This window comes from Lissotriton vulgaris, chromosome 5 (genome assembly GCF_964263255.1).
Source record: "Lissotriton vulgaris chromosome 5, aLisVul1.2, whole genome shotgun sequence".
Taxonomy (NCBI): domain Eukaryota; kingdom Metazoa; phylum Chordata; class Amphibia; order Caudata; family Salamandridae; genus Lissotriton; species Lissotriton vulgaris.
The window spans coordinates 1,320,195,959-1,320,217,172 of NC_141693.1; the positions used below are offsets into that span (position 1 = coordinate 1,320,195,959).

The following is a 21,214-nucleotide window of genomic DNA, read 5'->3' on the forward strand; positions in this document are numbered from 1 at the left end:
GTTCTCCATTCAATCGCAGGCGGTGGAAAAACAACGGAGCACACAGGCTCGAGGTAGAAGGGTCCCAAATGCGGATAGGCAGCAGCAGTTTAAAGGGCTCCCCACGCTTCCAGCAGCATGCAAGACTGCGAGCGGCTCCCGCGAAGCGGGGGCCGCGAGTCGTTAAGTGCTTGCAGGGAGGAGGGGGCGGGAAGAGGCACCAGGTGCGCGCGATTACCTGGCGCTAGCACCTCTGGGCCTCGCAGTCCCGCTCCCGCTGCCAAACTCAACTCCCTCAGCAGGTGGAAAGATCTGGCCTGGAATGCGCCGGCTGACTCGTGCAGGATACCAAGATGAATCCCTTGGGGCAGTTGCAGTGATGAAATGGAGCACACGGGCTCAGGCACAGTTCTACATTCAATCGCAGGCGGTGGAAAAACAACGGAGCATACAGGCTCGAGGTAGAAGGGTCCCAAATGCGGATAGGCAGCAGCAGTTTAAAGGGCTCCCCACGCTTCCAGCAGCATGCACGACTGCGAGCGGCACCCCTCCTATTCACGTTGTGGATACCACCACCGATACGGGCACAGACACTGATTCGTCCCAGGCGTCCAAAGCACGCAAACGGGCTAAGAAGCGTAAGCATGCTTCATCCCCAGTCACCCCGTCCCCTTTCATGTTTGACCCTTCTGACATCGTCCATCCCAGGTCCTCTGATTGGGTTCCGCCCCCTGCTGTGGCCAGCTATTTAGAAACCCACTTGCGCAAGGCCTTTAACAAGGAGGTTAGGGCCCGCCTCAAGTCTGAATGCCCTCGTCCCGACCTTGCCCATAAGGTAGCCATTACTCCTGACATTGAGACTTCCATGACTACCTTCCTCAAGAAATACAAGAAAGACCCCAAAAAAGGGATTGATCGCGCGCTCAGAGCTTGCCAGGACAAGGTCCTCGACATTTCTGGCCCTTTGGCAAAAATACTGGAATTAGCCTTGCAGGCTCAAGAGACTTGTGACGCCATCCATCCTAAAGTCCTGGCTTGTTAGGCGCGGCGAGCTATATGCATGCTTGGGAACGCTAACTGCGCTCTGGCCTCTGAGAGAAGGAAATCTGTCCTGCTGCGTATTGACCCACAGTTAGTGGAGCTAGCATCTTCGGAGCCAGGACATTTGGCCGAAGGACAGTTGTTTGGGGATAAGTTTGTTAAAGACATCGCAAAATTTGTGAGCACTTTTGCCTCGCTCGATAAGTCTCAGGCCTCACTGAAGAGGGTCTTGCATCAGGTCTCTGGAAGGGCCGGGCGTGGTAGAGGACGCTCGACCGGCCGCTTCTCTAACACCAATCCTCAGAGAGGATATGCCCCGTGGCGTGGCAGGGGGTACACTCAGGAGCCCGACCAGGCAGGCTTTTACCCGTCCAGATCCAGAGGTTACAGAGGCCGCTTTAACCGGGGTGTCAACCGCGGCTACAAGAATTTTGACAATCAGTCCTCTGGTAAGTCCTGTGAGTCATGCCACTCCCTTAGGGGGCAGGTTGCGACACTTTGCAGTGAATTGGGAGTGTCTCACTTCAGATGTTTGGGTCCTCCAGACCGTGCAGGGTTACCAGATCGAGATGCTAGAATGTCCTCGCCAGGCGTTTCCTCCTCAACCTCTCCACTTTTCCCATCTAGAACAGAGTTTTATAGACTCAGAACTGGAAGAGTTGTTGGCCAAACAGGCTATTGCTGTGGGACCCTTCATTCCAGAAGGTTTTTGCAGCAACGTCTTTTTGGTACAGAAAAAGGGTGGCTCAGCGCCTTGTTCTGAATTTAAGAGATGACAACCCCTTTGTAGTGCATCGTCACTTCAAGATGGAGGGTATTTACCTTTTGCGGGATCTCCTGTTGTAGAAGGACTGGATGGTCCGCCTAGACTTAAAAGATGCTTACCTCACGGTCCCTATTTGCCCCTCACACAAAAATTCTTGCAGTTTCCTTGGAAAGGGCAATGGTTCCGGTATCTCTCACTCCCCTTCGGCCTTTCCTCAGCACCTTGGGTGTTCACCAAGCTTCTCAATCCAGTGGTCTCCCGCCTCAGGGAGATGGGGTGCGCCTCATTGCATGTCCAGACGACATGCTGATTCTGGCACAGGATCGGGACCTCCTCCTCTCTCATCTGGAGTGGACGACGTCCCTGTTACAGAATCTGGGATTTGTTATCAACGTAAAAAAATCAGTGATGTTACCGAGCCAGCAGATGGAATTTCTGGATTTTCTGATCGACTCTGTGTCTGCTCAGCTCCTTCTTCCAGTGAGCAAGATCAGGTCCATCAAGAGGGAAATCAGTACGACCTTAGCCAAAGAGATGATTTCCTTGCGGGTTCTGGCAAGAATTGTGGGTCTTCTGGCATCCTCGATCCAGGCTATCTTCCCAGGTCCATTACACTACAGAGCCCTTCAGAGATTAAAGATCTTTTATTTACAGAGGAAGTTTCATTATGACCATCTCATTCCTCTCTCTCCAGAAGCTCGGGAAGAGCTTCAGTGGTGGCTGGAGCCTATGACAGCCTGGAATGGGCAAGCAATCTTTGGCACCGCCCCCGGACGTGGTTGTCGAGTCAGACGCCAGTCAGTGGGGTTGGGGCGCTCGCTGTGGAGAATTCTCTGCAGGAGGTTGATGGTCAGCATACGAACTACGCTTGCACACATAAATTGTCTGGAGTTGTTGGCAGGGTCCTTTGCCATCAAGTCTATCTCACCGCTGAAGAGCAATTGCTGCATCCTACTTCGAATGGACAATGTCTCAGCGGTGAGATACATCAACCGCCTAGGGGGACGAGATTCCCCATGCGAGTGCACATTATGAAGGAGTTTTGACACTTCTGCCTGGATCACAAGATCTCTGTAGTGGCGGAATATCTCCCAGGGAAGTTTAATCAGGTGGCGGATTGGAACTCCTGATTCCTTCGAGACTACAGCGATTGGAGGCTTCACCCCTCACTGTTTGCTCAGATCATGGTTATGCGAGGCCCATGTCAGACAGATCTGTTTGCGTCTCGCCTCAACTCCCAGCTTCCCCTGTTCTTTAGCTGGAGACCAGACCCAGTGGCGATGGGAAAGGATGCGTTCCTGCAACCTTGGGGTTTGCAGAGGAATTATGCTTTTCCTCCGTTTGCCTTGATCCCGAGGGTGGCGGCCTTTGTCCGGCACCAGAGGGCTTCACTGGTGTTAGTGACTCCGTTTTGGTCAACTCAGTCGTGGTTTCCCACTCTGTTGGAGTTGTCTGTGAACCTTCCTTTCCTTCTTCCGACATTCCTGACGCTTCTCCAGGACCCAGTGGGGTCCTGCCATCCCTTGGTCCTGCAGAACCAGTTAACCTTGATGGTGTGGACGCTCTCAGGAGACATGAGAGCATTGCTGGACTTTCACAGGCGGCTGCCAGCTTTATGCACCAAGTGTGGGCTCCTTCCACCCGCAAACGATATTCTGCTTCCTGGAAGAGATGGGTGGGTTGGTGCCTTTCAAAACAGGTGGATCCCGTTGGATCATCTATAACTGATGTATTGAACTTTTTGTCTGAATGCGCAGAGTCAGGCCTTGCTTACAGGTCGGTTAATAATTTTAGATCTGCTATTTCTGCTGGTCATGATCATGTTGACGGTAAACCAGTGGGGATGCATCCCCTGGTCTGCAAAATGTTAAAAGGAGTTTGTGTGGCTAATCCCCCCCGGCCCAGGTATTCCACTTTATGGGATGTTACGAAGTTTCTTACCCTTTTGGAATCCTGGCCCGAGAATGGTGATCTTTCCTTGAAGCAGCTTTCAGCTAAGCTTACAATGTTGCTCTGTCTCATATCATGTCGTAGAGTCTCAGATGTTAGGGCCTTAGATTTGGCCGGTAGGATGTTTTCTCCACAGGGTGTCTCTTTCATAATCACAAGACGGACTAAGACCATGTCCAGATCGGTGGAGTATCCTGCTTTTCCACATAATCACAAGTTATGCGTTTTACAGTGTCTAAAGTGTTATGAAGAACGTACTGTTTCACACAGGGTTGACCCTTTGGGCCAGTTGATAATTTCTGTACAAAAACCTTTCAAACCAGTCGCTGCTGCTACTCTAGCTAGGTGGGTTAGGTGGATTATGTCTGAAGCGGGCATTGATGTTTCTGTTTATGGTGCTCACTCCGCTAGAGGTGCTATGGCTTCTAAAGTCTATTTGTTGGGGTCCCCACTGGAGGACAACCTGAAGGTAGCTGATTGCTCGTCTGATTCAATGTTTAAAGTTTTTTTATTTCAAACCTATTCCTTATGTTTCTGATGCTGTGATTGATGAGCTTTGAACCAGCATAATCAGAAGCCTCCTGTCCTGCCATAGAATACAAAATGTTCTAGCTTTTGCGACAAGAATTTTAGATTCTATTAAGGACACGGAGGCGAGGATTATCCCACCCATTGGGACAGCTATGCAACTGTAAAGTTGTTTGAATGTTATGTTGTTCAACAACTTTTATGCCCACCCAATTAGAAATGCAGTTGTGGGCTCCTTTTCTCAATCTTGTCTTTCTGTTATAGGAAATGATTCCAACAAAAGTTGAGTGCCTTCTCAGGATGGAGTTGCCGTGCCTTCAAGATGAAAGCAGACGCCTTCGCTGGTTTTGGATTGGTCTCCGTTGAGAACTTCTTACAAGAACTGTTATCTCTCCGTTGAGAGTTTAAAGACTTTGTTTGTTCTTCTTGGACTGATTCGCGCAAAGAAAGAGGAGGCCAGATTAGTGTCTCTCTACTTTGTATGCTTGTTCATGCTGTGATTGGACATTGTGATGGAGGCGTGGTTCAAAGCCTCATGGATATTGAGGTTTTTCAATACTGTAGTTTTACTTTCATTGGCTGCTGTGTTTTGCAGTAAAGAAATGAGAAAGCATAATCCTCACTTCCGTGTCCTTAATAGAATTTAAAATTCTTGTTGTGATAGCTAGAAAATTTTGTATTGGTCTTCTGATTCTGTGTTTAAGACTTTTTATTTCAAACCTATCGTTGATATTGCTTCTGTTGAGGTGGCTCAGCTTTGAACAAGCATAATCGGAGCCTCCGTCCTGCCATAGAATTAAAAATTTGCTAACATTCGTTACAAGAATTTTCAATTCTATTAAGAACAGGAGGTGAAGATTATCCCACCCTTGCTCTAAGTCTGCATATCTAATGTTGATTGCCTTTTTTGCTTTATATGCAGTTGTACATTACTGTTTCGTAATACTCTTTACCGTATTTGTTTCCCAACCTATCTTGAGTCTTTTATATGCCTTAACTCCATTGTGGGTTTAGTGTATTACGGCCCTGCTTTGTTTTGTTTTCAGGTTCTGATCCTAAATGAAGTTCCCGCTGCGTTCTCTGTTCCTGAGGACTGTGGTTTTTCCCCCAGAAGACTTTCAGCTGCTGTTTCTTAGCTTCTGCCTTCCCGTGGTCTGTTCAGCGTGATGTCCTTCTGGATCCTTTTGTTCATTTGGAACTTTGACCTTGATGTTGAACTGTTTTATGGACAAAGAAAGAGGAAGTGTTGCCCTCTATGGTTCCTTTTATAGCACATATACTCTATGGTTGCCCAGAGATTCATGGAAAATGTAGTGTTTATTTTCTTTACTGTGTTCTGATTGGCTGCTGTATTTTTTGCAGTAAAGAAATGAGATAGCATAATCTTCGCCTCCTGTCCTTAATAGAATTGAACATTCTTGTCACAAATGTTAGCAAATTTTTAATTTTGTTTCCACCTCATTTTTTTTTAAATGTATTATTTTTGCTGTTGTAATGGGGAAGGTCGTGTGGTAGTAAGTGTACATCGCGCGGCCCTCCGCGCGATGTTCATTCAATGTTCTTTATTTCTCTTGCGCACTCCGCACGCTTTGTATATTTATCAAGTTATTATGTTTTCAAACATGTGTCTCACGCATGGAGGGTCTGTTCTGTGGGGGTTCTAACGATGACTGGTAGTCACCGTTGGGCTTTCTACTGCAACTGGACGGATGCTTTGTGTGCTGGGTGGAGTATTTACTGCAGACATGCCAACTCTCCCGATTTAGGCGTGAGACTACCGATTTGAAGGCTAGTCTCTTGCCTCCCGATTCATACAAGCAAAAACCCGATTCCTCAGGGGTTTCAGCTGACAGGGCTTGGTATTGTGTAAAGTGCTAATTCTTCCAGCAAAGAGTGGAGATGCAGGGGCTCTCGAAGGGGTGAAAAACCAACAAAGCGTCATTAACAAGGGAATCATCTTTTAAAGACCTGCGAAGTACTGGGGGGGGGGCTGTTTCAGCCCGGGCTGCCACAGGGGGGGTGGGGGGTGCATGCACTGCCAACAACCTGCCAGGCCAGTGCCCAACCCTTGCATCACCCTCTTTGCCTGCCATTATGCTCAATGCTTCTGAAAGGTAAGAAAAAAACTTGCATTTGCGTTTCAAATGTCCGATCCTACAGCAGCACACTTCCAAAGCCCATACATGCCAGTAACCCGATTTAAAGCCCCATTCTCCCGATTTTTTTTTTATCTTCCACTTTGCTCTCCTGAAATGTTGGCATGTACGTTACTGTAATAAACTTCGACTTCTTTACCTATGGATTTCCTGGATTTTGTCATTTAACAATAGGACAGGCCTGCTCCGCATTACACCACTTTCCTGAATGAGACATTGTGGTAGTAGGTCATATTCTTTCTTCTATGTCTATTTTAGTTTGTACATATTGTTAGCTCATTTTTAGAATATGTTTATGTCACCTGTAGAATTATATGATGTAACCTCAGAATGATATAGCTTTGCTACCTGAGGTGGCTTAACGGTTGGCTTAAGAAGAGTTGGGATGTTTGCTTTTCTGTTCCGGTGGGTCTATGGTTTATGTACTAAATAAACTATACATTTACATCGACTTCGACTGCAGCCCATCTTTATAGACATGCCACACATACAAACTAGGCATACATATCAGAACGTTTGGGTCGCAAGCAAACTACTGCAACAGAGGAGATACGCACATTGCTCTCTCTCCGTCCTAGCATGCACACAAACTAGGCATACATATCAGAACGTTTGGGTCGCAAGCAAACTACTGCAACAGAGGAGATACGCACATTGCTCTCTCTCCGTCCTAGCATGCACACAAACTTTCCTTCACAGCTAGAGCTAGTTAAATCTGCAATCAGTAACACCGTGCTAGTCCTGTTTAATACCCATCTTTATACGAAGCGCCCTCTTCAGATTAGAGATGAGTGGGTGTGAACTGTCAATCCTCATTTCATTGTACGTCAGAAATATTTGTCCCTCAACGATACCTGTAGTTAACGCTGTATATCCCGCCCATAGGAAAATAGACCAATGAGAGAAAGGAATAGACTTTCACATGATTTTTTGTGTTCAATCAAAAGCCTGTTTACTTGTTCCTAACGTGGGTAACAAATATGTCCGTTCATCTGATTGGGTAGAGATTCTATCACTCTCTGTGCCCCGGAAGCTGGGATTTCAGCATACCCGGTATTAGTTGCAGCTCCAGTGGACAGATGGGAGCAAGGGAAATCCCGCGTGGGGATTTTAAGGTCTCCCGATACATCGAAACACCCACCGTAGGTGACAGTTACGCCCACAGGAAATCCAGAAACCGTAACTGAAGATCAGATACATTCAGAAGGCATTCAGTGAGTAGAGACCGCCTCAGATGGACCCAGACTGCATGGATACACATCATATACTGGCGAACTAGTACTGCGGGCATTTTAGATTCCCTGCACACGGGGACACAGACCTCTTTGTGTAAGACAGCAAGTGATCATGATGTCTTGACCCCTTCCTTGGAGTCAACAGATAACACTCCCATGCTTCAGAGAACACTGACCCCGTAGAATTAAATGTCCGTTCGTTTCACAGGTGCACGGCCACTCCTTAGATCCAAAGACCAATATCTCTTCCGCCAGGGTGTACATAGAGAAGGTTCCCTTTCCCCAAATGATCCAGGGCTATAGTTCTCACTTGGTGTCTCTTGTCACCCAGTGCCCCCCCCTCCGTGAGCAGCGTCACTTGCACAGGGGACACAATTACTCCTTTTAAAATAAACTCCCGAATCCCAGGGGCACGTACATAGCCTGGGCTATGTAGGCGTTCTAGATGTAGTAAAATGATCCCATAGAGAACCTAGGACACATGGAGTTTATATGCCTACGAAGTTCGGGGTGAACCTACTAAGAAAAGTAGGGACCGGCACACTGGACTTTAACTCCCTCTTCAAGTACTGAGAGCAGAGTGTTAGTTTTTATGCCGAAACTCAAAAACTGTCAAACTGTGGCATCCTAACAATTGTATTGTTGGCTTGGACTACCTGCTGTGCTGACTGTGTGCTCCGGGCTGATGTCAAAAGGGGCGTTTGGCCATGGAGACCATGGGGCTGCATGCCGTAACTCTCACAGACGGGTCCACTGCCTACATACATGAGTCTGCCGTGAACGGTAAGTTGTCAAGCTATTTACATGCAAGTTCATGTTTCTTACTGTTAAATACTTATGTTCAAATAATGTAACCCACCATTTGCAAATATCGAAATAAGGGTTCACATCTGAATTTATCATACTTGCGAGCACCTGCTCGCACGTTATGGAATGGTGATTTTTTGATATGTTCCGAAGTCTCTGCTGAATCGCCAGAACCCGGGCTGCTGTGTATAGACCTCGCGGCGACGTGACCAAGTGTTGCAGGTTCAAAGGAACTGTTGTGCAGGGATTTCGACCCCATACAGTGCTGCTAACTTAACATGTGGTTGTTAATCTTTCCAGGGTGACCACTAGACCCAGACTTTAGTGTTTGGAGGCTTAGATTTTGTATGGTGGATCGGCGCCACCCTCAAGGACAGAGTCGCAGTTACCTGAGAGGCTGGGGTGGAGAGTGGATGTATGGGGGAAGAGAAATCCCTTCACTGTTAAAGGCTGCGTTTTGATACGTATGGTTCAGTATATTTAGAAGAATGCGTTATTTTATATTTTATATTTATATTCTAAAACACACCGGACTTAGTTGAATGGAGATTAAAACATCTTTTGCAAGAAATGTGTTAACCCCCCTCCCCCCAACTCACTCACGCACACACATTTCAGTAGTTTTCTGTTCATAATTTGTTCCAGCATACTATATGCCTTTATCTTGCACGATAGGATATTAGTACATGGAGGAGATGGCCTTGTGTCCAGACTCTGTAACATGAAGAATGCTGACACTTTACTCCTTGGTTATACATGGCAACCTTAAGTGCCTGCTCTCATCAAATGTTCATGAGTTTGATATGTTTGGGTTCTTCAGGAGCCTGAAATTGCAATCTGTTTTCTAGGATGATGTTGTGTAGAACAACATGAACTGGAGAAATTCGGCACAACGTTTGAGCATCCATGGTGGCCTCACAGCAAGTGCCAAAGATCCAAAACTGTGACATACCGATGAACAAAATGATTCCAAAAGAGAATAGTAAAAGTATTAAACTGACTTCTAAAAGAAGCGGTGGGGCTAAATAAGAAAACAATTGCAATAAAGTGCAGATATACCGGGTCTTCTGTGTTGTGGCATGCAGGAAAGTGGGCAATACAGCTAGGGCCTTTTCCGTTGCAGCATTTCAACGCTATACAACATACTTTGAAGCGTGTATGCTCATGTTTTGGAAGCCAATGTAGCTCTCTCAGAAAGTGGTTGACCTGGGAATACAGAGGCACGAGAACGAGCAACCATGCTGCTTCATTATGAATAGTTTGTAGTCTGTGTAGAGCAGTACACTGTAGTCCTACTAAAACAAATCTTAAATTGATGGTTGCTGTTACAATAAGTTTCCTAGTGTTAAAAGACAGCACAGAGACAATTTTGCACCAAGCTTTTAATAGAAAGGAACATTTAGACTCTACTGCTCCTATCTGAGTTTTAAGCGTTAGATTGCTGTCTGTCACACCCCTAGACTCCTGGTGGAAGGTGATGGAGGTAGGTGCAGGACCAAGATCATCGGGCTAGAAGGTTTTGCTCCATTGATGGATCCAATTTCTAAGCAGAACAGTAAATGTTTAGTCTGTATTCAACTAAAGCTGATTGTTTGCCATCCAGTTTGCAAAAAATATCAAGGTGCTCTAGAATTTTATATAGTAGTCAGAAGTGTTATCTATGTTAAAGAATAGTTGTGAGCTGGCCTCGAAAAATGGTAACAACTGCAGGTCTAGTGACTTGAATAATCTAATCGGCCTAACTTTAATGCACTTGTCTCGAATTGTGTCATCCTAGGCAAATATTTTATTTCACAGTCACCTTTCTCTTAATTGCCGCATACAAGACTCCCTTCAAATATGTGAGTTCAACATGTTTACCTTCAAATATGTGACTTCAGCATGTGTGCTATATAAAAGAAACTCTTTTTTGATTTAATAGGCTAAACTTTTTCTCCATGTATAATACAAATGTAGCCTATATATATGGTAGACATGACCCCTGACTTGCTTCTTAGTTCACTAATAGAATTCTCATTAGGGCGGGGGAAAGGAATTTTTAGCAGTTCGTATTTTTTAATGCAAAACTGGGCGAAACTCGTTGGCTGCTTGGAAATTATTTTCCTCAGTTAGAAGATTTTTTGAATAAAGAATTGCAAACATGAAGGAAATTACCTCTCGGTTCATCTATCTGTGAACAAATAATTTTTGCTGTCACTTAATTCCTGTTTTGAAGCTGCCTCTCTATTGTGTTTTGAAAAAAAGTGTACATCATGGTTTTAATTGTTGGCAAACCATTTGAGGTGGTCAACAATCGATTTTTGTATTGCACCAAATATACTACTCGTGATAGTGCGACAAACGGGCCCCCTAGCCGCCATTACATGTTCAGGCCCCCCTCGGGTTATGTTGGCCTATAATCCTTCTAGCTCACAATGCCACCATAAGCACTAAACCTAGTGAGGTAGCAAATGGTTTGAGCAACCTCAGAACATGACAACTCTGACCCCTAAGGAATCGTGACCACAGATCTAGAACCCTTTTACTCAGTCACTCCTGCTCTTTCAGAGACATACAAGAAATACACAAAGGTGCATTTTAAATATTTATGGAACCACTGTTATTCTTGCATAAAAGTATATGTGCTGCAATGATTAATGGACAGAAGCAGACAAATGTAGCAATATAAGGACACCGAAAAGAATAAACGATTCCACCATCGTGCTAAAGTAGTGCATATATGTGGGAATATACATTCTGGGTATAGTGTACTCCTGCTTAAACATGCCCTAACCTAGATGTCTAGGGTGAGTGTTTTGCCAAGAATACACTACTGGATGATCCAAATCCCCATCTCCTGAAGGCAAGGTATGTAGGTCCCGGTCTTGGTCACAGGTTGGACATCCCTCCTTGCAGAGGGTAAATAGGAATCAGCTGTGCTGAAGCGCCAATGATTACAATGACTTAGCAATGACAGCAGAGTGCTCCTCTAGTTAGAGTATGGAAATGCAAACAGTAGTACTGGTATTTTATGCTTACGATGGCCTTGTAGAGGCATATCCAGGAAGTCTGACTTCTTCATAAAATGAGTTGTAATGTAGCCTAACTTTCATAACCATTACAGAATTCCTTCCTTTCTCCCTCATCCACCTTGATTCGCATCTCCAATGCAATCAATTTATAAGCTTTATTCGACATTTTGTCATAAAAGCATTCACCTAACCCTATACAATAAATACTACTTATAAAAATACTTCTAAAAATACATATTAAACATTTGATGTCGAATAAGACATAATAAAAAGTCATAAAATTACAATCACATTATTACAATTTAAGAAACACATTTCATAGGTTAAAAAACATACAGTTTGTCGCAATAAAACAGTTTATGGATATACATACTTCCATTATAATACAGTAGCCAATAATGATCGGGTACGAATTAGCCACGACCATGCCAGGTACTTTGCTACACCAACCACATATAATGTTGTACAATCTGATTCAAGTATCCTGAGGGCTTCGGCTTGGCTTCGGGTTCCCAACTTTAAACATAGCGGTTTTAACCACTTACGTCTGGGGGCCAAATACAGTGGGCAACAAAACAAAAAATGAGAGATGTGCTCAATTTCCTCTTTACAATGGTGACAATGTTCATCCCATGTATGGGACCAATGCTTCTTAAATGCATTTAGAGGTAATGTGCCAATGCGAAATTGAAAATAAAGTTTTCTATCATACGGTTTTTCAATTAGGTCCCAAAAACATTCGTATGATGGATACATTTTTAAGTTTAAGAAGCGAGAAGTTAGGTTTGCACTTGTACTGTCACTAAACATTGCAAGATATATCATCTCCCAATAAAGATCTTTTAGCTTTTCCTTAGTGGGGAAGCAAGTTGGATCTTTGTTGTCCCATAGGTGGTCCAATTTCAGTTCTGTAAGTAGACCCCGCAACTCCCTTAGCCATGGGATAGTGTGGAAGCGATCGAATTTGATGACATCCATCAATGCTGCTGCATAGTGTGCTAGCTCTGGGGTTACCATAATTCGCCTCCAGTACAGGAGGGGCCGAAGCCTCGCTATATCCACAACGGATTTTCTACCCAGGTCTAGTTTTAACGGAATTATTGGGGTACTTTGGGGGACCATCGTGACCCCTCTTAGGAACCTGTTTTCTGCTCGGCCCAAATTAGTCAAGTTTGAAAATCCCCATAATTCAGAACCATATAAACAAGCCCCCAGGACTTTCATAGAATAAATTTCCATGACACAATTCAGAGGCTTTGTCAGAGAGGTACGGTGTCTTAGCGAGATAGCACCTGATAGCTGTCTAAATTTTAGAAGGGTTGTGGTTATATGGTGATTCCAGCTCATGTTTTCTTGCAGAGTGATACCTAGGTATGAAAAAGAGTCCACTCTTTCTAGGGGAGTTCCTTTGTATTTTATTACACCCTTAAAGGAGGACTGTTGATTAAGGCACATGAATTTCGTTTTGGTAGTATTTAATTCTAGGCCCTTATCATCACAATATACACCAAAGGCATCAACTACTTTTTGTAACCCACTAGGGGTGCGGGAAAGTAATAATGTATCGTCCGCAAACATGAGAACTGGTACACGGGAGCCGGCTATTACGGGGGCGTCACTAGCAATCTTCTCTAGATGTTCAACAATGCCATTTATATAAATGGAGAAGAGGGTTGGCGCTAGGACACACCATTGTCGCACCCCACGTTCAACCGGAAAGGAATCGGTTACCTCTCCTTGCTTGCCCCATCGTATCTTTGCGAAATTGTTTTCATGTAGGCGAACAAGGAGTGTAAGCAACTCCTGTTTTATTCCTGCATCCGCTAAGGTCTGCCAAAGTTTTTCCCTGGGGACTAGGTCAAAAGCGGCTTTTAAATCTACAAAAACTGCATACAATGTCCCCTTCTTCAAGGTGACATTTCTCCAATAAATCGTTAGAAAATGGAGAACTTGGTCGATGCTACTGGTTAGGGGCCTAAACCCAGCTTGGTAATGTGACAGGATGTTATTTGCGTCGATCCATTGCTGCAGTTTATTTTGAACTAGTCGACCCATTAACTTCTGAGCTGTGTCGATTAGACTAATGGGTCTATAGTTTTTAGCCAGGGAACGGTCACCTTTTTTGTATATGGGAATTATTTCTGCTCCCTTCCAAGAAGCCGGCACTTCCCCTCCCATAGCCACTGCATTGGCCAACATTGTAAAGTAGGTACACCAGGACTTCCGGTCAGACAAAAAAATGTCAGCCGGAATGCCATCCATACCTGGAGCTTTCCCCCCTGCTATGCAGTCTAACACAACACTCACATCCCTCTCGGTAAATAGTGGTGCTTTGTAGTAAACTTGTGGAGGAAGGCTAACATTATTAAACATAGGATTACGGGCATACTGTGGTTGAAAGTATTCTATCCAACTGTTTTTTGCGACATTATTAACAGGCTGGGGTGCTATGCCACCCTTTGCCCATTTAACTGAGGCCCAGAAGCGCTTTGAATCCTTGGAGGCACAAATCTCCTTAAGTTCTTGCCAACAATCCTCGTCCCAACGCTTTTTAGCCAATTTTAGAACCTGCCTATACTGGTTTCTCGCCAGTCTTACTGCTTCAGGTCTTCCTAGTCTTAATTCCTTTCCAAGGTTGTCTCGAGCTGCCCTGCAGCTCTTATCATACCACCCCCTTATTTCTTGTGGTTTCTTCATTTTACTTGTGGAGGTTTTTTTCCGGAAAAAACTTTGGATTTTGGTAAAAAGTATCACATGGGCAGCCATCATGTAGTCGATAAAATTAGTCTGTCCAAAATGGGACTTAATCTTAGCGACTTCACCCACTACTACTTCCTTTAGGGCCTCTAATTTGGCGAGATCTTCTAGGAGCATGTTCCACTTCAAGTAACGGGAGTTATTAGAACATACTAGATCCTGTGTGACCATATGGTCCTCTCTAGGATACTCAAATATGTCATGAAAAGTATGTAGTGTCAGGCACAGTGGATTGTGGTCGCTTTCAATCTTAGCCTTCACTTCCATATCTTCTAGTTTATCCCAGAGCCTTACATCTAGAAGTATATAATCTATCCTGCTGGCCGATCTACCATTATCAAAGGTATTTTTCCCCCTAAAATCTGACACTGTCCGGCCATTCGCTGCTCTAAGTCCTCTTGAGAGACAAAAACTTTTCAGTTGTATTGCTACCGTGCTCCAAGTCTTGATTACGGGGATATCTAATTGGGGTATGCCCCACTTGGTATCCTCATCTTCGGCCAGGACTTTATCCTCCTCGCCCAAGGGCTCGAAGGTAGTATTAAAATCCCCGCCTATTATTACATAAGAGGGGTCTGGTAGCTGTTCAATATTCATCTCAAGGCACGATAGGGTCTCTGATGGTTTACCCCTGGCTACTCCCCTTGCATACAAATTAAACAGGGCTAGTTGATGACCATTTTGCCAGGTGAAATCAAGTGCCAAAATATCGTTAGAGGATATAGACCTTTGCTTTACCGAACAATTCAAAGTTTGGCGTACCCATATTAGCAGCCCCCCCGAGGGACGTCCCACTCTATTGCTAATTGCCGGGACAAAGAAATTTAAATACCCTTGCCTAAAAATTGGAACAGTCGACCAAGTTTCTTGGAACATGATGATATCGTACTGATTAATAAAATCAGCCCAATCGGGAATATTTAACTTATTAGCTATTCCAGCTATGTTCCATGAAATGATTGACAATTTTGGTTTAGCCTGCTGAGAGTACGTCTGGACAGTGTCGGGGATGATTAATGATTCTGCAGGATCTACTCCTAGTATTACATTTTTGTTCAATCCCGATGGCAGCTCAACTTCTTCCAATGGTTTTTCCTGTTCCACCTGGGCTCTATTTTGATCTTCCGAGCCGGAAGTACAAGGTTCCTCTGGGGCTAATAAAGATTCAACTAACATCGAGGTCTTGTCACGGCCTTGGTCCGACCACATATTCAGGGTAACAGGAGAAACATATGCGAGTCAATCACACTCATTCAGATCCGTTAGCACAGAATATTGATTATCCAAAGTTAGCCCCCACTCACATGCTGGATTGGTTCTAGCCCTTCTATTTCCCACTACTGTCCATTTAGTTCTTAATATACTTGGTTTTGCTACTAGACCCCTTCTACTATAGAAGAAATCCAGTGTCAGTGGAACTATTTCAGCTGTCCTACGTTGTGGAGGGAGAATGTTCCGTAGGACATCGGGCAGAACATCGGGGCCCTTAAAATTCAGAACCACACAATCCCCTTGAAATTTCTTTGGCTTAGTACCTATCCACCTAACTCTTCTTGCTGTGAGCAGATCGTCTGATAGTTTTTCCTTGCCCCAGGGGGATATATGCATGTTACTACTCAACCACTGTAGAGCCTTATTTCTTAAGGAATCAGGTGACTCGATCTGACCAGTTTTCAGCAGGGGTGTGTTAGCTAGTACTAAAATGAGGGGCGAGGCTTCGACAATCAATTCAACTGGGGCAGATTCTGGGTTTGGTGTCTCAGTAATGCTATTGCCCAATAATTGGGCTGCCTCGGAGGGTAGATTCATATCGAGGGCAATATCATTCCTAAGACTAGCGTGTTGAACCTGGTCTGAAGAGGCTTGTAAACCAGCATTCATGGTCACCCCTGATGATAATTTCCCCACGGACTCCATTTGGTCAATTTTTGAGACAACTAGATTTGGTAATTCACCCACCCCCTCATTGGTTTTCCTTAGGAGGGACTCTAACTTGTTGACCTTGGTAACTAATTGGTCAACCTTCGATATGAGGGGTTTCATTAAACCTAGTAGTTTGGACTCTAATGTGCCCATTAGCTTAATTAAAAGGGTGTCCTCCCCTTCTTCATTTTCATAGTCCTCCTCCCTTATCTCATCCTCTTTCTTTCTTTTTGCTCGTCTCGGTGGGGTTACGGGTTTGTTTTTAGAGGAGCGTAAGCCACCTCTTCTAGGTGGTGCCTTAGTGATCCCTTTTTTTGCTCTTGGAGCGGGGACAGGTGTTAGGGTGGTGTTGGATTCTATGACTTCCTCCTCAATTGTCACAGATTTGTCATGGTCATCTAAGTTGATCAGGTCTGTGAAGGGATCAGATTGATGGTCCGTAGAAGTCATTGAACCATTAGTTTCTAGGTGCTCAATTAGGACTTCGCTATGGTCGGAGACAATAAGATCATCAGTTATAGGCTGGGACACCCCTGGTTGATTGATTTGGGCACAAGGTGGCGAGTCCCCCATACCCAGGGAGGTCCTCCGGTTATTATTAATTTTGGTCACTACCTGAACTAAGTAGTTATGCATAGTGTTGGCCGGAGTGACAGGCGTTTTTTGTTTAGACATGATGAGCAAACGACGTTTTACAACAACGAGGCCCTAGCACTGGTTAACTAACAATAGGCCAGCCACACAGTAGATGTACAATTGGTTTACCTTGCCACTAGTCAATTTTAGAGGGTGGAAGTAAGAGGGAAGGTCCAGTCCAGTCTCTCTCGGTCTCGAACGGGCTAAAACGGGCCCGCCCTTGGCCCGGGCTTCGCCCGGCGTCCCGCTCGCGTCCCGCGAGACGGGGGTGATGCGCTATTTGAGCGCCTCCTGGCGCGCTGATGACGCTGGTGACGCGGCGTGCGCCGCTAAGCCTCCTGGGAAATGGAGTTCCCTCGACCGCGCTCCTCTCGGTCACCACTAGCTCCCAGATGGCAGTGGAGTCGGGCAACACGAGGCGGGAGGCGGGAGGGCGAGGCAACAAACAGCGAGGACTTTCTCCTGGGCTTCAGAGACTCCAAGGACACAGTAGCGTTTTTGGCTGTATGGATTCCCCCCCTCGACCGGGGTGATGCGCTATTTGAGCGCCTCCTGGCGCGCTGATGACGCTGGTGACGCGGCATGCGCCGCTAAGCCTCCTGGGAAATGGAGTTCCCTCGACCGCGCTCCTCTCGGTCACCACTAGCTCCCAGATGGCAGTGGAGTCGGGCAACACGAGGCGGGAGGCGGGAGGGCGAGGCAACAAACAGCGAGGACTTTCTCCTGGGCTTCAGAGACTCCAAGGACACAGTAGCGTTTTTGGCTGTATGGATTCCCCCCCTCGACCGGGGTGATGCGCTATTTGAGCGCCTCCTGGCGCGCTGATGACGCTGGTGACGCGGCGTGCGCCGCTAAGCCTCCTGGGAAATGGAGTTCCCTCGACCGCGCTCCTCTCGGTCACCACTAGCTCCCAGATGGCAGTGGAGTCGGGCAACACGAGGCGGGAGGCGGGAGGGCGAGGCAACAAACAGCGAGGACTTTCTCCTGGGCTTCAGAGACTCCAAGGACACAGTAGCGTTTTTGGCTGTATGGATTCCCCCCCTCGACCGGGGTGATGCGCTATTTGAGCGCCTCCTGGCGCGCTGGTGACGCGGCATGCGCCGCTAAGCCTCCTGGGAAATGGAGTTCCCTCGACCGCGCTCCTCTCGGTCACCACTAGCTCCCAGATGGCAGTGGAGTCGGGCAACACGAGGCGGGAGGCGGGAGGGCGAGGCAACAAACAGCGAGGACTTTCTCCTGGGCTTCAGAGACTCCAAGGACACAGTAGCGTTTTTGGCTGTATGGATTCCCCCCCTCGACCGGGGTGATGCGCTATTTGAGCGCCTCCTGGCGCGCTGATGACGCTGGTGACGCGGCGTGCGCCGCTAAGCCTCCTGGGAAATGGAGTTCCCTCGACCGCGCTCCTCTCGATCACCACTAGCTCCCAGATGGCAGTGGAGTCGGGCAACACGAGGCGGGAGGCGGGAGGGCGAGGCAACAAACAGCGAGGACTTTCTCCTGGGCTTCAGAGACTCCAAGGACACAGTAGCGTTTTTGGCTGTATGGATTCCCCCCCTCGACCGGGGTGATGCGCTATTTGAGCGCCTCCTGGCGCGCTGATGACGCTGGTGACGCGGCATGCGCCGCTAAGCCTCCTGGGAAATGGAGTTCCCTCGACCGCGCTCCTCTCGGTCACCACTAGCTCCCAGATGGCAGTGGAGTCGGGCAACACGAGGCGGGAGGCGGGAGGGCGAGGCAACAAACAGCGAGGACTTTCTCCTGGGCTTCAGAGACTCCAAGGACACAGTAGCGTTTTTGGCTGTATGGATTCCCCCCCTCGACCGGGGTGATGCGCTATTTGAGCGCCTCCTGGCGCGCTGATGACGCTGGTGACGCGGCGTGCGCCGCTAAGCCTCCTGGGAAATGGAGTTCCCTCGACCGCGCTCCTCTCGGTCACCACTAGCTCCCAGATGGCAGTGGAGTCGGGCAACACGAGGCGGGAGGCGGGAGGGCGAGGCAACAAACAGCGAGGACTTTCTCCTGGGCTTCAGAGACTCCAAGGACACAGTAGCGTTTTTGGCTGTATGGATTCTCCAATGCATGAATCACATCGTCTCATAGTTTGAGTTGTTCACATTAGTTATTTCGTGGTGTACCTCTGCTTTCCACAGCATGAGAAGGCTTGCATAGGTAGACATATAATACGTTTACATGATACAAAGTGTATACAACTGGTTCCGATAAGCTTTATCATTGCGGTGAGGGGGCTGGGGCAGGCAAGCCCGCCAGTGATGGTGCAGGCAAATGCCGCCTAGGATCTTTTAGACAGTCTCCGTCCCGAGGTTTTTCTTTGGAATTATAAAACGGTCAGTAAATGAGGAAATATCCAGCCAAAGTGTCCGCCTATTTTGGATCCATTTCACAGAGAAATAAAGAAGGAAAAGGAGATGCAAGAGAGAGTACATAAGAGCTCTTGAAATCAGAACTTGAGCAGGAGCGAGACAGAGACAGACACAGAGACAGAATTGGGTATGAAGGAAAAGAGACAGTTTGTTTCCCCTTCTCTGCCCTCCCCAGAACGCCTAGCCTTCCTACAGCATAACAACGGCTAGCCTTCCTACAGCACATAACAAAGGGCAGAGGGCGGGTGGCCTCTTTGACTCCAGGCAGGTCAAGTGCAGGGCCATTAGATAGCGCTTTCACGCGCTAATGGCCCTGCCACAGACAGGAGAGAGGGGAAATTCTTTTGTCCCCTCGTCCCCCCACCCTTGTCCCCTGTGTCTCCCCCCCACTGTAAAATCTGGGGAGGATATATCCCGCGTCCCCCACACTTCCTACGCCCAGGCAGCAGGATGACTACTGGCATGGACGACTACCTCCCATAGGATCCCAGTGATCCTCTGACGCGCAGTGTGATCTCAGGCGTGCCCCTCCTCTTCCTGTTTCAGTTTATCTAATTGCAGAGCAGTTTTGGGAGAGGCATATTTCTTTAAATGTATTAGACATTACACCGTCCGCATAAAGTCAACATATCATTTCATGCAAAGCATTCTCCCTTTTTAGGTCTCGCGACCTATCAATGCGCGCCAGCGCATTGAGCGGAGCGAGAATTCAAGTGCTCAAAATGCTCGACAAACCAAGGGTTTCGTTCCTGCGGTTTTTTTTAAGTTCACGTGAATAACGTGACCAAACAAGCACGCGCATCAGCCTCCCTCCCTCCTAATTGCATTTTTTCACGACCGCACAGCACATCAAAGGGCTTCTCCCATCGTGTGCTGTGCGGCTTCTCCTCCCCTAATTATTCATGGCTGGCTGCTGGCCGGCCGTACTTTCAGTTTCCCTGTAGTTTCTGATTTCAGAATTATACTCAGTCCTTCATTTGTTTTCATTTCCGTCATGCGACTAGGATACTTGGTCGCTACGCTGTTTAAACTTTCCAGCGCACTTCATGGCGTTCACGTTATTTTCCAAGAAGTTGAGCCGTTAACTGATGTATACTTGACGCACGGGTCAGCATTCCTTTGGTAAGTTACTATTTCCCTTGCTCCACGATTTTGTTTTTTTTCGCTATGAGGTCCAGAGGCATTGGAAAGAGCTGCATTAATAACAAGCATTTGCAATGCAATAGGTTTCGAATTTACACGAGTTTAAGCTATTGGCAATGAAAATAGCCTAAATTTGCGTAAATGCGAGACCTATTGCAAATGATTTTAGTTTAAAACTGAGCGTGGGCCGCTTCAAGGACACTGTGCTCTTTTTTTTTTTTACTTTAACACTGAGCGCGGTGTCCTTGAAGCGTGCACTGCGCTCACTATTAAAGTTGAAAAAATAATAATAAACAGAGCGCGGTGTCCCAGAAGCGAAAGCCACGCTCAACATGAAAGTTAAATATAAATAAATAAACAGAGCCCGGTGTCCCTAAAGCGGGCGCTGCGCTCTGGATACAAATACAAACAAGAGTGACAAGAAAGCCAACCAATGGTAAGCAATGCGCTGGTCCAAACCCACTGCAAGATTTGGTATGGTCCACAATAGGTCATTCAACAACAAACAGCTAAAAGATGTGTGCATGCAAAGCCTAAAAAGCCAATGTCAACCCTTGCCCAATGCCAATGTTGACTCTTGACAAAGATGCTGAGTAAGTGTAAAGTAAAGACCAGTCAAGCATGTGACATCCAGGCCACTGCACCACCTCTGATCGGTGGTTACCCGTGGTAGACAACCGAAGAGCGCCAAACAAGCCAGCCACAGTCCCGCCAGGCATGAAGCACCAATCTGCGCTGACCGCTGCGCCATCTGTCTGGTTGTGCGCTCTCACCTCTAATCCTAATCCTGCAGCTTCCAGTGGGCAGCTGCGGGTTTTACTCATTCCAGGAACATAATCTCTGCAATGCTAACAACAGGAACACAAACAAACGTGATCTCGCAGAAAAACAACGGCGCAAA

General features: G+C 46.6%; 1 protein-coding gene across 1 annotated transcript in view; it reads left to right on the plus strand.

Moving 5' to 3' along the window:
- The first annotated feature begins 7,441 nt into the window (after nt 1-7,441).
- ZNF76 (zinc finger protein 76) overlaps nt 7,442-21,214 on the plus strand; it is a 233,896-nt gene continuing 220,123 nt past the window's right edge. The window contains exon 1 of the mRNA XM_086923235.1: nt 7,442-8,438. Coding sequence (XP_086779361.1) covers nt 8,363-8,438 — 76 coding nt within the window. The 5' untranslated portion in view covers nt 7,442-8,362. The remainder of the gene's footprint in view (nt 8,439-21,214) is intronic.